Below are 16,973 nucleotides of genomic sequence, written 5' to 3'. Positions count from 1 at the left end.
GGGCATTCACAACTTCTGGAGGCAAGCTGTTCCACTGATTAATTGTTCTAACTGTCAGGAAGTTTCTCCTCAGTTCTAAGTTGCTTCTCTCCTTGATTAGTTTATATATATATATTCTTGCAATATATGCCTAATATAATTTGTCAGTTGGAAAACAGGCTACCAGACTTCTGATTTTTCTCTCTCTTTCAGTAATCAATGGCTGTTTTGTGACATGGCTTTTTCCCTCTTGCAGCAATTATCAGTTTTCATTTAAGATGGGCAGCATAAATAGTTGTTTTAAGGCAGCAAGATAGCAATTTTTGTCATTAGGATTTCTTAAACCACTTTTTAAAAATGTTATTTTCACAAGGGGGATGATCATGAAGTATCTACATGGAGGTGGAAATTTTAAAAAGTCAAAATGGTGGTTGTGATTGTAAATCTTTTTTTCTAGCTCAATGTTGCGACACATGTAAAAAGGAGCCTGAACTGACACGCTGCCTCCCCTGTGGATGCGCCTGAGAGTTTCCCACGGATGGATTGTAGGTCGGCTCTCATCTTTAATGCAGAGATAAAATATATTCTGTATGACTTTTCCGCAACTATGCTTTAACATTATCGGGTGAACGTTGCACTGTATCTTCTAAAAGATGCAGAATCTATAATTATTTTCTCAATCCAAACACAGACGGGGGTTATCATTTTAGATAAAATAGGGTTTTTTCTACTGTTACTCATTTTTCATGCTTGTAAGTTTATAGATGCTTCTTTGTTCACGGTGATCTAAAATATACACAACATTAAAAAAAAAATCTAAACTTGAGCTTTTCCTACAATCTTTCCTCCCCCCCCTCTGGAATTTTCTTTCTGATGAATAACTAGGGTGGGAGGAGGAAAGTTCACCAATTCTGCAGCTGCTGTATTCACCACATCTGGAAGCAGTTTACTTACGTAGCTCTCTCATTCCAGCAGGCCGAAGTCTGGATTCTGTACAGTTCCATAATCACGGAGAAAGGAAGGAAAAAAAGTAATTTCCAAGTAAAACACCGAAGATATTTAAAAAACAACAACAATTCTGCCTCAAACTAAAAAGGACCTTGGAGTATTTCGCATGTAGGATTTCAGTGGGAATTCCAGGAGAAAAATGGTTCTGACATGAATGTTTATTACACTGAATTAGCCAGCTACTCATAGCAACTGCTTGCTCGAAGTTATTTTTCTGGAGAAAAAAAATCCATAATTGCTCTGCTGTTGCCTTAAAAGGTAAAAACTTTGAATTTTATTGGAAACAGAGTATTTACAGTTTTATTTTCTTACTATTGTTTCTAGAGTTTGTCAGCCTTTAGGGAAAAAAAAATCCCAAGTATTGAAATGTCAGCAAAGTACTGAGCTAATATGATCTCTTTTTGAAAATGAAAACTCTAGCTTTGTTCTTAAAATTCTTTTCATTATTAAGTAAAGGTGAGCATTAGACGTTTCTAGGTATAGATATAATTATTATCCGTTTACAGAAAGTTTTGCATTAGCTTTGATTTGCAGTTGAATTTAGCATTATGGTTGAAAAGCAAAAACATGTGTCTTATGTGTACCAGAAATGAAAGAAATCCATTTTTGTGTGTGGAATGAATGATTACATTATGAGTACCGTATGTTTGCTATATTGAGAACTAGTCCCTAAATGTAAAATCTCTATGCATGTCATTTAATATTATTAAATATATTACTTAATGGATTTACTATCAAATACTAATTTCTTAGGTTGTTACAAAACCTAAAATATGACAAGTATTACTTAGTTGACAATATGGAATTATAAAAATGTTTAGGTTAAAATCACCATCATGATAATGGCCTACATTTAATTTTCATAGTTCTCATGATTTTCTTGCTAATACTATGGCAAAATAATGCACATCCATTCTTTACTAACTACTCTTCAGTATTATGTTAGGTACAACACTGAAATTTATTTAAATACAAACTTGAGTTATTTTCCCTAAGATGATTGAGGGAGAGTACTATAAACTGGAAGGCAAACTTAAAGTTTGCTATTTACAGTATTTTATAGTATAAAACAGTGTTTCTCAACCTTAGCAACTTTAAGATGTCCATGCTGGCTGAAGAATTCGGGGAATTGAAGTCCATACATCTTACATTTGTCAAGGTTGAAATACATTGGTATAAAGAACAGTGAGAGACAGCTCTTCATTTATGTAGATGTACCTGTAGCTACAATAGTTAGCAGACAGAATATATACACTTGCTTCTTCATTGTTAGTTGTTAATTGTTGAAGGGAGAGAAACAAACAAACAAGAAAAGAGTAGAAAGTGTTGAATAAATTATGGTGGAGTGCAATAAGAAACTGCATCCCTTCAAGCTTTGTTTACATATTTCAGATTCAAACATATTTAATTTAGACCTATAGAGGTCTCAGTATACATATGGTAGATTTTATATTTTTGTTATGTTTTAACTTTCTGATTTTTTTCTCTTATTTCACCCACAGGTTGCAAACAAATGAAAGGGCCATATGGCTTTATTACGAAAAAGTAAGACATCTTCAGAAAAAAATAGTGTGATTTAAGAGTCCATATCTTTTTTTTTTGCTTTTAGGGATTTTTATTTTGCAAACATGTAATGAACACTCTTGTAAAATGGCTGTGGGAAGGGGACTTTCCCATCCACAGGACAGCTTCTATTGAGGGCAGAGCCAGTTATACAGATGTACCAAATTGTTGTCTTTTATAGCCCACTCCCTCCCATAAAATGCATGGTCCTACATAAATGGTGGCTAAACATTAGAAGTGAGAACATAGAGTGAGCTGCAGAAAAAAAGCAAGATAAGTCTAATATTATATGACAAAGAGCAAAGATCAGATGCTCTTAGATGTTACTCCAGGGGTGGGTTCCTGCCAGTTCTAACCGCTTTTGTAGAAGAGGTTCCACAAATCTACAGTGCTGTTTAGAAACGGTTCCATCTCCCTCCCCCCGCCCATCCGCCCATCATCAAGATGAAGAGCGAGCGGAGGAATTCTGGGAGTTGAAGTTTACAAGTCAAGTTTGAACACCCCTAGGTTTTTTTTCTAAAGGGTTAGGGATGCAAGGGTGTTGTAACTTGACAGCTTTAAGACTTGCGTGCTTCAAATGCCAGAGTTTCTGAGCCAATATTTTGGTTGCTAAGCAAGACCGTTGTTAAGTGAGTTTCACCACATTTTACAAGTTGGCCATGCCCATCCAGTCACATGGCCGGCAAGCCACTCCCACCCAGTCACATGGCCAGCAAGCCACTCCCACAAAGCAGGCCACACCTACAGAAGAGGTTCTAAAAAATTTTGAACCCACCACTGTTTTACTCCATTATTATTCTGAAGCTTTTGGAGGCATGTTCTTGATCACTTGTAAGAAGTGATCTTCTTATAGATAGTCCTTGACTTATGACCAGTTGTTTAATGACTATGCGAAGTTATGATGGACCCCCCTCCCCCAAAACTTCTTATGACCCAGTTTTGAAATTTTGACATGGGGTCATTTTGGATGCTTGGTAATGGGCTCCCATGATCACATCATCATGATTTATGTGGTTTTATCAGAAACTCACATTTACTTCCGGTTTGTGACAAAAACTGGCCCGTTGCAAACAATGGGTTTGCTTAACGACTCACTTAACAATTCATTTATTGAATACAGCAAAAAAGGTTGTAAAACTGGGTCCAGTCATGTGATGACTTGGTTTATCAAAATTAACAACCATAATCAACAGGTTCAATTATGGTCATAATTTGAGGGCTACTGTAAGAGGTGATCGAATCAGAGTTGGGTTGTTGCTGGTTTGGCCCGGATCGGGTGAGCTGGTAGTAGTGGCAGCGGGAGGCTCCACCCATCTGCCTGGACGCTTCTGCGCATGCGAACTGGTAGTAAAAAAATTGGCAACCCACCACTGGATCAAATCTTAGTATTTCATTCTGACATTTAGGGTGTTTTTGAATAGCCCCAAAGGCAACAAGAGACACATTAGCTTGGTAAATTAATGTATTCTTGTTGCCTTTGAGGCTATTAAAAAAAACCACCCCTAGATGTCATAATCTCCAAGGCAAAAATCATCAGCCTTTGAGGAGGTTGACAAGGGTAAGAGATAAGAAACATGTTTACTTAAGAGTTTTTCTCTGGAATATTTTAAAAGAGAATTGCTTGAATAGTCCAGTAAGAAGGGAGATTTGAATTCAGTAAAAGCTGAAAAAGCTCTTGAAGTTAAGCAAACTGCTGAAAGTATATTAAGTAACTGGGTACCATTGAAAAAGAAGATAAATATTCATAATCTAGTTTCCTTGGTTGCAGAGAATAGCTGTAACTATAATGAATGCTAATAAACATTATGTAATATTTAATGAATTCATTATGAATACTAATATATATTATATAACACACATAATTACAATGTATCTTTATTTGAAGTAAAGTTAGATTTATTAGGATATTGCAAACATAGAAATGCCTCATTTTTATTTAAACTACATTTTGCAAAGTGAAAAGCACAAGAGAGACAATAAGTTAGTTAAATGGGTCTCTGTGTTTAAAGAGATCCAATTAACTAACTTCTTGTCTCACTCTTAACTAATTTAACTAACAATAGGCCACACAAAGACAGAATGTGAAGACCCTTCTCCTTATCCATAGCTCACCATTGTTCCTTGTTGTCAAAATAACCACATAGGTACAAAGCTACAGAGATGCAATTGTTGAACAGAAGCAATTTCCCATTCACTTGCCTTCAATATCTGGCACCTGCTTTTCTGATATCATTTAAAATTCTGTATAGAAGTTAAACTGTAAGACATAGGCACCCTGCTTCTAATGGGATTATTTAGAATTTTAAATCAACACTTAAAACTTCGGGCAAGGTGTCATTTTAAATTGTGATAAGGTGGTTTATGTGCATCCCCATGTGTGGGGATGCACATACACACACATATACACAGTATATTCTCTGAAAGAGTGCAGAGAAGAGCAACAAAGATGATTAGGGGACTGGAGCTAAAACATATGAAGAACGGTTGCAGGAACTGGGTATGTCTAGTCTGATGAAAAGAAGGACTAGGGGAGACATGATAGCAGTGTTTCAATATCTCAGGGAAGAAGAGGGAGTCAAGCTATTCTCCAAGGCACCTGAGGGTAGAACAAGAAGCAATGGGTGGAAACTAATCAAGGAGAGAAGCAACTTGGAACTGAGGAGAAATTTCCTGACAGTTAGAACAATTAATCAGTGGAACAGCTTGCCTCCAGAAGTTGTGAATGCCCCAACACTGGAAATCTTTAAGAAGATGTTGGGTAGCCATTTGTCTGGAACGGTATAGGGTTTCCTGCCTAGGCAGGGGGTTGTACTAGAACACCTCCAAGGTCCCTTCCAACTCTGCTATTGTATTGTATTGTATATATCAGTGATGGCTAACCATTTTGGTGCCAAATTCCCAAAGCGTGCATGCACACAACCCCAAAATACAAGCGCCTTTGCGCATGTGTCCCTTGCACATTTTTGGCTTCCAGGTTGGGGCAGGCCTTCCAGGCCAATATCAGGGTGTGGGGGGGGGGCATGTGTGCACACGCACAAACCCCCAAAATGCAATGTGAGTGCTCCCTGCATGCCCCCCACCTCCTGCGCATGCGTGGCATGCGTGGCATGCGTGGCAGAGACTTGAGTCTCTGTGGCTGGTGGGAGGCAGGCGCACATGCGCGGTGGAGCTGGGCTGGGGCGACGACTGATGTGCCCACAGAGAGGTTCGCCATCATGGGTATATATCCTTATCCTTTCTGTGCTTATAGTGGTGTCCTTTAGAAATATATTTTCTGCTAAAACATACTGCAGGAATTTAGAAAATGTACATATTAAGACTTGACATGTAAGCAATTTAGTATTTTTTTTTGACTGAGCTCTATAAATAATTCTAAAGGAATTAATGGATTAATGGGATTTATGAACCAGATTCAAATTGTCCTCGTTCTTAAAGTTCCTATGACAAAATTACAATCAGATGATAAACTGTGTAAAGAGCGTTCACTTTTGGCATCATCAATCCTTTCATTTAATCCCATGTTACTTACACATGAATAGAAATCATTTCACGGGAAAATGTTTAAGTTTGTAACAGGTAGAGATTTATCTTCAGGTCATTTTGAGATGCATTGAAATGTAATTCAGTATTTGCAGCCAATGGGACATGATCAATCATGCAATTAAGATATAAAGTTAAAGTCCAGTTGCATATATTAATTAGTCATGGAGCATACTAATGAAAATATTTGTGCTGCAGCTTATGTATATGTGATTGATTGAACAGCTTTCTTTATTTTTCAGTTAATCAGATCCTACTACTCCTTCTTGTTTTGACTCTCTGTGTTATTCTGTATAATAAAGTTCAAAAGATGCCATCTGCTATTCTGAATAATGAATCCAGTAAGCACCTATTTTTATTTTTTATGTTACTGAGACCGCATACGCTTTGTTGGTAGCATTATAGTTCACATTAAAATTACCTTTCAAACTAGAACAGAAAGAGCCTCTTAATTAGAGCTGCTCTGGCTTTCTTTCTTTTAGTAACGCCCTGAACATTTTGTACATCTTGATGGCTACTGACTGCAGAGTGAGAATTATGGCACATGTAGTGCCTACAACTGGTTGAGAAAGGCTTGTATCACTAGATGCTGCCTGTGAAACCTGTGGGGTGGGGTAGCCATAACAGAAGGAATATGGACCTAGAACTTACATAAGAAGCACAGGGCCATTTAATGTAAACAGAATTTAATTAGCTTTCAACAAATTCTCAACTCTTTCAGAGGCTTTTGTAAAATGCTTATTGCTTAATGCAACAGAACTAAATAAATCACAATATATATATGATAACTCATGTTTCTTCTACTGCCACTACTACTCTCACTTCTATTACTTACTCCCACTATTAGTTGACTTGGAGATTGTAGAGGAGATGGAAGAAGAAATTCCAGTTGTGCTATGTGCTCCTGCAGGTAGAATGGGTGCAACAATAGCTGCAATCAACAGCATTTATACCAACACAGATTCGAATGTCTTGTTCTACATAGTTGGGCAAAAGAGCAGCATTCCACATATCAGGTGAAATCACAGTGTTGTAATATAAGTGAGTGAGGGTATAATCTCTTATCCAGGGAAGTTTGTTACCCCAATTGATTGCTACATGTTTATTTATTTATTTATTTATTTGTAATAAACAGAGTGCACTGGGCAATCTATTAACCCATTAAAACAAATTACAGTGTTTTTCAACCTTGACATTAAGATGTGTGGACTTTCAGTTCCCAGAATTCCCCAGCTAGACATCAGCCAACATCTGAGAGTTGAAGTCTTAAAGTTGCCATGGTTGAGAAACACTGTAATGGATAATAATACACATAAGGCAACATAAAACCAAACAGCAAAATTATTAAGGTAAAAATCTTCATTTGGTATCATAATGCCAGGAATTGATCTGTTGTCAATGTTCGTCCATCCTGTTCGAAGAAGACCTTGACATCTAATTGAAGGGATGTCAAGGCTTCCCCGGGATTTGGATTAAAGTGAGGGAGAGGTGTGCAGAGTCAGCCTCACTCTCTCTTCCCAGATTCCATCTTGCTCCATTAGCAGGACAAGAATCGAGACAGTTGGAGATGGGCTGGGCGCAGTGGTTGACCAGGGCATCTTTCGTGTCTTGCCATGCTCTTAGTGTTCCACATCGCTTGCAGAGACTGCCTTCATGACCGGTATCCTATTCTAATAGGTTTCATCCACTCAATCTGCCAGAATCTGTCTTCACATGCTCGGGATAGACAAGTCCCTATCTCACTGAAGGTCAATGACCCAATGATTACTCTCAACCTGGTTTGGCCAGCATGTTGAAGCTGTTGCCTGGAGTGTGATCTGCTGTGATGAAGTAGTGTTAGGATAATTATAATTGGGCAGAAGTATAGGTTTAGCACAGGTTGGCCAGTGGAGGACATGGACTGATTAGGCGGAAAAGAATAGTAGAGGACTCTCTAAGAGTGCTTCCAGACAGAGGCCACCTAGGCTAATTCACCCAAATGTACAGTATTATAGCATGCAGTTTTCTTTCCTTTATATATTATTTTTCTACAAAAAGTGGGAGGAAAATGTCGGGAACAAACGGGGGTATCATAAAAAAAGTGTTTGTCAAATTCTAAGGCTTCTATAAAGCCTGATCTGGAAAGGGTGCTTTTAGTAAGGCCTTGTTATGTAATTATTCTCCTATGTTTACAGAATTTTACCAATTGTGTCTTTAATGTGTAACCATCCCTCTAATGGTGGCTGCCTAGAAATCACTAGAGCTTTGTACTGAATGATTGGAAGTTCCTCCTGGCAAAAACTCATTTTATTTTTCTCTTTGCTCTTCCTTTTCAGATTTGTTTTTTGGTACAGCTTTGAAGCTAAAATTCCCTTGTATCGTGAATCGATTTTTGAGACTACTAGATTCCAAGGCTTTAAGCCACTAGTTAAACTAAACACTAGAACAGGGGTGTCCAAACTTGGGGACTTTAAGACTTGTGGACTTCAACTCCCAGAATTCCCCAGCCAGCATGGCTGGCTGGGGAATTCTGGGAGTTGAAGTCCACAAGTCTTAAAGTTCCCAAGTTTGGACACCCCTGCACTAGAATTTCTGATACTAAACACTAAAATTACTAATTAAGGCTACTAAATACAATCATTAAACTAAATAAAAGTAACTTAAATTAAAAGTTAAGTGCTTACTAAAAAGCTGTTCCTCTCTGTATCTATCCCACTTCTGTCTTTTGTCTTTCTATACAGGACTGTAAACATTAGTTTGGGAGGGGAAAACTGAACAGCTGCACTGTGTTATTTGATCCCTAGCTCAAGGCGTCATCCATCTGGAAGACTTCTTTTTAGCTGAAAGAACATAAAGTTGTTGGGTCATTACCATATTTCAGATGCTAGTGTGTATAATTACACAATTCAAAATGATTTCTAAACTTTTTATCTTATCGAAAGTCTATTTTAGTAAACTGAAAAGTTAAGATTAAATGATTTATGAATGTCATATAAAGTACAGTATTCAGAAAATGTCTCATTTTATTGTGTTGATAATAACGTACAATTTGCTACTTAGGCTGTGAGCAATACCGCCCCGAGTCCTGCCTAGGAAAGGGTGCGGTCTAGAAATAAAAGTTATTATTATTATTATTATTATTATTATTATTATTATTATTATTATTATTATTATTAATATTCAGTTAGAGATAAGCTACAATGCTCAGACCAAGGTTTATGAAATGAAAGAATAATAGCAACTATTTACCGCTCTGTATTTTTTGCTTTATAAATCTAGCATGCTTTTATTTGTTCAGGCAGTGGATTGAAAACTCTAAATTGAAAGATATCAAGTTTAAAATTGTGGAATTCAATCCTATGGTGCTTAAAGGGAAAATCAGACCAGATGCAACACGTCCTGAATTACTTCAGCCTGTGAGTAGCAAAACTTCCTTTATAAGATAAACATATGAAAGAAGGGAGGTGCATAATTTGAAGTTCCAGAACTGCTTATGCTAATCCAAAGTCTTGTATGTAGTCCCAGAGATTTCTAACAATTGATATTAAAATGTAATTTTAAATGTGCTAATAAGGAAAAATTATAAAATGTAAAAACATGCCACTAACCTTAGTTCTAGCGGTATATTCTTCAACAGTTTTACTACAGACTGGGATGAGGAGGAAGAAATGCCAATCAGATTTGCTGATGAAGCAAAATTGAGTAAGAGAGCTAATAGGATTAGGTTGGCACTTCATATTTAAGATAAAAAATGTGTGTTAGTGAATAAAGCACCCGATTGCAATGGTTTAAAGCAGCGGTGGCTTTTTTGCATTATAATTTATTTTATTTATTTAGAAAATTTATATTGCCACCTACTCACACATGGTGACTCTCATAAACTTCTAATGTGCTAGTATTGATATGACTGCTAAAATACAAATGCCAACTTAGGCTGCTACACTGAAATTTTAATTGCAAAAATAGAGGAAATAATCATTCCACCCAACTTTGCATTGGTCAGACCCAACCTTGGGTATAAGTGCAGTTCTGGGCACTATTTTTCAGGATTCAGATAAACAAATAGATTCAGAGAAGGGCAATAAGAGTGTCCAAGGAATTAGAAACTGAAAATAATTTGAGGGATCTGGGAATGAGAAGACTGAGGGGATATAACAGCAGATTTAAATTAGTTGAAAAAGACACCAATGGGATTACACTGAAAGATAGAAACCAAAGATCAAACAATTTTTTAAAAAGATTATTTTTATTGTGCCTTTATTGTCATTATAGGCAAGGGGTGTCCAAACTTGGGAACTTTAAGACTTGTGGACTTCAACTCCCAGAATTCCCCAGCCAGCATGGAATTCTGGGAGTTGAAGTCCACAAGTCTTAAAGTTCCCAAGTTTGGACACCCCTGTTATAGGCAGTGAACATATCTAATACTCCTTTCTCCTATTCTCCCCACAACAACCCTGTGAGGTGAGTTGAGCTAGGATAGAGTGACCAGCCCAAAGTCACCAGCTGGCTTTCATGCCCAAGTTAGACTAGAACTCACATACTCTTGATTTCTAGCCTGGTGCCTTAACTACTAGACTAGAGCCAAACTGGCCTTCCATTATCACCTTTCATCTTCCCAAAATGCAGGATTTATGAAAATAATGGATTTGTGTTAGAGAAAAGCAGGTTCAGCTTGAATGCTAGAAAAATTGTTCGGGGACTATAAAAGTTGAATGCATTTGAAGGGCTCTGAAATTCTCTTTATTTTTCTTGGCAAAAACTGCAATCAATCGGGAAATGTGCAGATAATCTCTTAAACACTAGAGACGGTAGATTTCGGTAGCCCAAAGACGATGGGCCCAAAGACGATGACAAAAAGAAAAACAAGACTAGCAACAGCAAGTTTAAGTTATATCCTTTTTGTAAATAGTATTGACAACATGCAAATGTGCATGCAAACCCAAATTCCACTGGTGTACATTACAGTACATGGGTGTTTGCTTGTTTGTGGTGATAGTTAGACATAGCATTGTGATATTTACATTAAATAATACTATCTAGTAAACTAGATACAAAGAATTTGTATTGTCTACTTTGTTAATACTTTTTTAAAACATTCAACAGCTAAACTTTGTTCGATTTTACCTCCCTCTACTTACCCATGAACATGAAAAAGTGATTTATCTTGATGATGATGTGATTGTACAAGGTAAGTTATGAAAAAATCCTGTTTTTTTTCCTAATACAGCATTTCCAAAATATTTACATCATTGTTACAACATTGCTCTGTCTTATACATCTGAATGTTTGAAAGTAGCCGCAAGGATCTTATAATGAAATTCCTAGAGGCTTTTAAAGTTTTATATCAGAATATTTATATAAAGGCAATTGATGATAACCTTTCTTGAGGGAAGAAATAATCTTGGTTTTTTTTTTAGGAGATATCCAAGATCTATATGATACGAAGTTAACCCGAGGACATGCTGCAGCTTTTTCAGATGACTGTGATCTACCTTCAACTCATGAAATGGTTAGAAGTGTAGGAATGCAGGTAAAAAACAAAGACATTTCTAAAATATATTATTTACTTAGGTGGTGGTAGGGGAGAAATTATATTTGTCCTTTCTTCAAAAATGCTTTGTCCTAAGTTAATATTCAAAGTTTTGGCTTATATTTGGATGAAAGGCCTCCAGAATTACAAGGCTATAGGACAGCGATGGCAAACCTTTTTTGGCTCGCGTGCCATAAGCGAGGGGAGCGAAGGGGGGTCAGGAGTAGATCCTTCTCTGTGATGGGCCCAACCCTCTGGAATGACCTCCCCCCAGACATTCGAACTACCACCGACCTCCGTTCCTTCCGGCAAAAGTTAAAGACTCACCTATTTCAATCAGCTGGCCTGGCACTTTCTTAGTTTTACCTCCCAGGGATTTATTTTATTTTAGGGTTTGGGGTTTTAATTGTGATGTTTTTAGGTATTTATTTCTTAGTACAGCCTATCTCCCCCTCCAAATGTATTTTAAATGTAGCTTAATTATTATGATTGGTTTTATTGTATTGACTGTACACCGCCCCGAGTCCCTTTTTGGGAGAGGGGCGGTCTAAAAATCTAAGAAATAAATAAATAAATAAATAAATGCGTGGGCATGCTGCACCAAATAATGCAATGTGCGACACCACCCCCCAGCACGCATGACAGGCGCTCCCCCATTTTTTGCATGCTTTTTTTGCCCTCCCCAGGCTCCATTGGCTTTATAGGAGCCTGGAGAGGGCAAAAACAGCCTCCCCCCCCCCCCGAGGCTTCAGGAGCTTCCCTGAAGCCTCCGGAGGGCAAAAAACGACCCTACGAGCAAACCGGAAGTCATTTCCGGGTTACTTGTAGGGCTGATTTTAGCCCTCCGGAGCATTCAGGAGCCCTCAGGAGGCTTCCCTGAAGGCTCCGGAGGACAAAAAACGACCCTACAAGCAAACCGGAAGTCACTTTACGTGCCCTGACAAATGGCTACGTGTGCCACCTGTGGCACATGTGCCATAGGTTCACCATCCCGGCTGTACGATATACTGGGATAGTGAAAAAATAATAAAGTGATCTTGGAAGAACTTCTGTAATGATGTCCACAAATCTACATAGATTATTCAAGAGTCAAACGGGAGACATATTTTTAGTGCAGGAATGTGCAGTAGTGTAACTAGTTAATTTGTTTTGTTTTGTGCTTCACTAATACTATAAGGGAAGGAAGTTGAGGCGGAAAAGACCTCTATAAACGGGCTTGAGATTTTTGACGAATGCTGCCTGCTTTTAAAGGTTTATAAATGTGACATATCTCCCCTCAATTTAAAACAGACTAGGCTAGAATCTTCAGTACCATTGGAAGAACTGAAGGACCAGGTTAGGAACAAATTATCAAGGAGAATACTGACACATACTTGCTGACACATCATAAATAAATTAGACTTTTCAAACCATCGTATTTAATAGGATTATTTCAACCAGGCAGCATATCCCATTAAAGACATTAAATATTCAAATCTCTTTGCTGTGGATGATCAGTAACTGTCTCCATGGATGTGCCCTCTATTTCTCTGTGAGAGAAACTCTGGGAGACAGGTTGAGCATAAGCATAATTAACATGTGCTAGATTGTATCTCTTCTCTTCTGCATACTAAATAGAAACGATTGGATCTGGGCCCAAACATGCCCACCAAAGCTGCCAGCAAATTTTAGTATACCACTTGTTATTGAAAAGGGAAACTAAATACATGAAATATAATATGAAATATGAAATGTAAACTGCGTAACACTTAAACGTAACCTGATTGAATCAAAATTAATGTTTGTCCTGGCTACATTTAAAAAAAAAATCTTAGACCATATTTGGGGTACTGCCTCAAGTAGTAAAAGGCATCCTATTGTGCACACATAGTTTTGAGATTTCATATTCCTTTCTTCCCTAGAACACTTATATGGGCTTCCTGGACTATCGAAAGCAAACAATCCGAGATCTTGGTATAAGTCCCAGCACCTGCACATTCAATCCGGGTGTCATTGTGGCCAACATGACAGAATGGAAACATCAACGCATCACGAAGCAGTTAGAAAAATGGATGCAGAAAAATGTAGCGTATGTACCAATAGCCCTCTATTAGCAGGAACAGATTGCCCATTGAGTTTATTTTGGTAATATACCGGTGATGGTTGTAAAAATGCATGCCGTATTTAGTTTACCCTGCTCTATAAACATTCAGACTCCCACCACAAAGACTAGTGCGGTATCAATACTCTCTGGAATGTGTTTAATTTGCACTAGCTCAAAAGTCATTCTGACTATAGCATTATATTAGTGTTTGAACTAAGTACGGGAACAATATTGCATATTTTTGAAGGATGCATTTAGTTTAGCAAACCAATAGTTTGATCAGTTTCTGATAATGCTCAGATTAAAAACAAAAAAGCCCATTTTTAAGCTAAAGAAGTTGAGTTTACCTAGAAGTGAAAGTGTGACGGTGCATGATTGGCCCAGTCACCTACTGTACCGAGCTTTAAATTGTGTTCTACTTCTCTACAGTTCTAATTGAATTGTATTTTGCTTTATTTATTGCACCCCCCTTTAGTAAAATAGCTGTTTTAAAAATAAAGCTTCTACCCATTTGACAATCTAAAAAACTTTTTCAGAGAAAATCTATATAGCAGCACTCTTGCAGGAGGTGTGGCCACTTCTCCAATGCTCATTGTTTTCCATGGAAGATATACAACTATTAATCCTTTGTGGCATATTCGACATTTAGGTAAAATTTGTTTCTGATAAAGCATGTTTTTATTTTCTTTCGTTGATTATATTAAGCTATTTTTAAAAAGTTTGCATATAATAATGCAACGTTATTATATGCAATAATGTTGCATAAGGAATAATGATATTATATCTGTTGAATATAGGTAGTCCTCAAGTATTACATATCATTTAATGAACATTTAAAGTTACAACAGATGCCCCCGAATTGCTATGTCATTTCAAAATTACAATGGTTGGACCCTGTGGTCATTCAACTTTACGGCCAACCACAGGGATACTGCAGTGACCCCCCCCACCTCTCCCCCCATCATTCCATCCTGCTCCTCACGTATCCATTACCCACCTCACTTATCTTTCGAAGCTCTCTAGACAACATGTTGGGGAAGGAGGGTAGGCCATGGTGTTCCTGGGTTATGTGGTGGCAACCTGAATATGGCCATTTTGTCCTGCCTGCTTATGGGTGGGGACAAAATGGTGGCTGTCAGACAAACCACTTTGTTTTGCTGCCTTAACAAGGTCTGCAGTGTTGCAGAAGCTTCTGGATGCTGCAGGATGCTTCTGCAGGGATATTGAGACCCCAGTAAAGCAGCAAAGCAAAGCAGTTTGTCCCTGTGTCATGTGGTAGTCACCGAGAAGTGGCTACCATGTTTTGGGCAGAACATAACGGTGGCTGCTTCTGGCCACCGCCATGCAGCCTGGGAACAAAGTGGTCCATTTTGCTGCCCTAATGAGGTCTGCACAGCACTGCAAAAGTTTCTGAAAGCTATAGAAAGATTCTGCAGCACTGTGCAAACCACATTAAAGGCAGCGAAATGGATTGCTTTATCGCAGGGCAACATGGTGCTATTCCAGAAGCGGTGGCAATACCAAAATGCAATTCAGCCAGTGGAAACGCCATGGAATCATGTCAGTGCAATGAAGCAATCCGTTTTAGCCCTCTGGAAGGCCTTGGAGATCCTCAAAAGCTAACTGAGGAGGGCGTTTGGCCTGGTGCGATGAGAATCGTGCCTAAGGGGACCTGGTAGGTGTGGGGAAAGGCCTATGGGGACCCAAGGGGTGGGAAGCAGAGCACAGGACTTCTCGGAGGGTGCGGGAGGCCTTGGGGGTCCAGGGTAGGTGGGTCTGGGCTTCTGCTAAGCTTCCAAAGGCCTTCCCCACTCCATGCTCCATTTATCTCATGCACATTTGTTTAATGATTAATTGGAGAGAGATGGGATAGTCATTAGTTGAGCTGCTTAATTTAATGACTTTTGCAATATACAACTATTATGTTACAACAGTTGTTGGCTCTGGCTCTGCAGGCTCCATTACAGTCATATCTCTGTATGGCTGTAAGCTTCTGAGATGCGTTTGGTTGGAATTGTAAAAATCCTAGCATCACTAGAAAAGGACTGATGGATATTATGTATGTATATATGTATGTATTTATCTATTGAACAGGTTTATATGGCTGCACAGATGACACTGTGTGAATAAAGGTGGATTCCCTTCCACATGTATTTACTACTATGCCTACAGATCCCAAAGTACACTGAATTCAACATAGCTTAGATCAGGGTATACAAGCCTACTTTAGCATTGAACACGTTTAACTAAATGCCATCTACGTACAATTTATTGTTAAGCAAAAGAATTTTTTTGGTAAAAAAAAATGACTAAAGATACTTTTCTCCCCCCTTCTCCCCCCCCCACACAAATAGGCTGGAGTCCTGATGCTAGATACTCAGAGCATTTTCTTCAGGAGGCCAAGTTGCTTCATTGGAATGGGAGATATAAGCCTTGGGGCTACCCTAGTGGACACATTGACTTTTGGGAAAAGTGGTTTGTTCCTGACCCTTCCGGAACTTTTAAACTGATTCGTCCTAACAACTAATTATGACAAGACATCAGGAACAGTTTTCAGCATGATCATGGTTATATGTGGGATTTACCTCTTGTAGTGAACATGGCTCTACTGTATGAGATTGTAATTGAATCCTATGATATAGAAGCGACAAAATGAAACTTTACCACAAGTGCAATGAGGCCACAAAATATGCACACTATTATCTTTTTAGCAGGAGCTGAAACTGAAACATTGTTTGAGGGGAAACAATCTTTATACCGCCAAGGTCTCTATTAAATAATTCTGTAAATAAGAAGTTACCAAAATAGTTTGTAATACTTCCGAATAATTTTTTTTTGCCATAAGTGCATCTTTTATATATAAAATTAAGCTAAATAAAATTAAGCATCCATTATTTTATTTCAAATAATTTAAAATTGCTTTGTTGTAACAACACCAATACAATTAATCATTGACTTTTAAACAGTTACAATAAAGCACCAGAAAATATTATAAGAATTTGTTCTTGGTTTTTTTTTTTTTTGCACAAAAAAAGGCAGGTCAGACATATTAAATACATTTTAAAGCACCATATTCTAGAACTGATGTGCATTAACATCTCATTAACCTGGATGTTTCTTTCAAAACAAGTCATCCCCTTTTCTCATCATAATAGTGAACTATGCATTATCGGCAGCAAGATAATTCTCTGTTTAAAAAAGTGTTCCAGATCCCTGATGCAAGGCACTTCAAGCACTTGCAAAAAAGTATCCATGTAAACAGTGACACATAAGTGTGCAATCCTAAACACA

The 16,973-nt window shown here is 37.9% G+C and overlaps 1 protein-coding gene across 1 annotated transcript; it reads left to right on the top strand.

Annotated features, from left to right (window-relative positions):
* The first annotated feature begins 1,080 nt into the window (after positions 1-1,080).
* Positions 1,081-16,890, top strand: GLT8D2 (glycosyltransferase 8 domain containing 2). The gene is made up of 10 exons (XM_081958497.1): positions 1,081-1,245; positions 2,490-2,532; positions 6,333-6,431; positions 6,938-7,106; positions 9,368-9,485; positions 11,173-11,257; positions 11,487-11,599; positions 13,501-13,667; positions 14,219-14,331; positions 16,037-16,890. The coding sequence occupies exons 2-10, from the start codon at positions 2,514-2,516 to the stop codon at positions 16,207-16,209; spliced, it is 1,056 nt and encodes a 351-aa protein (XP_081814623.1). The 5' UTR covers positions 1,081-1,245; positions 2,490-2,513; the 3' UTR covers positions 16,210-16,890.
* Positions 16,891-16,973: the final 83 nt, after the last annotated feature.

The sequence above is a fragment of the Natrix helvetica genome, assembly GCF_964273705.1.
Source record: "Natrix helvetica genome assembly, chromosome: 6".
Classification (NCBI taxonomy): domain Eukaryota; kingdom Metazoa; phylum Chordata; class Lepidosauria; order Squamata; family Natricidae; genus Natrix; species Natrix helvetica.
This window is presented reverse-complemented; position numbering and strand designations above follow the sequence as displayed.

Bases quoted from the DNA above. Each gene is read 5' to 3' on its own strand.
- GLT8D2 (XM_081958497.1), top strand. The intron at 6,432-6,937 runs GTAAGCACCTAT...TCCCACTATTAG, and splicing joins TATTCTGAATAATGAATCCA to TTGACTTGGAGATTGTAGAG. The intron at 11,600-13,500 runs GTAAAAAACAAA...TTTCTTCCCTAG, and splicing joins TTAGAAGTGTAGGAATGCAG to AACACTTATATGGGCTTCCT.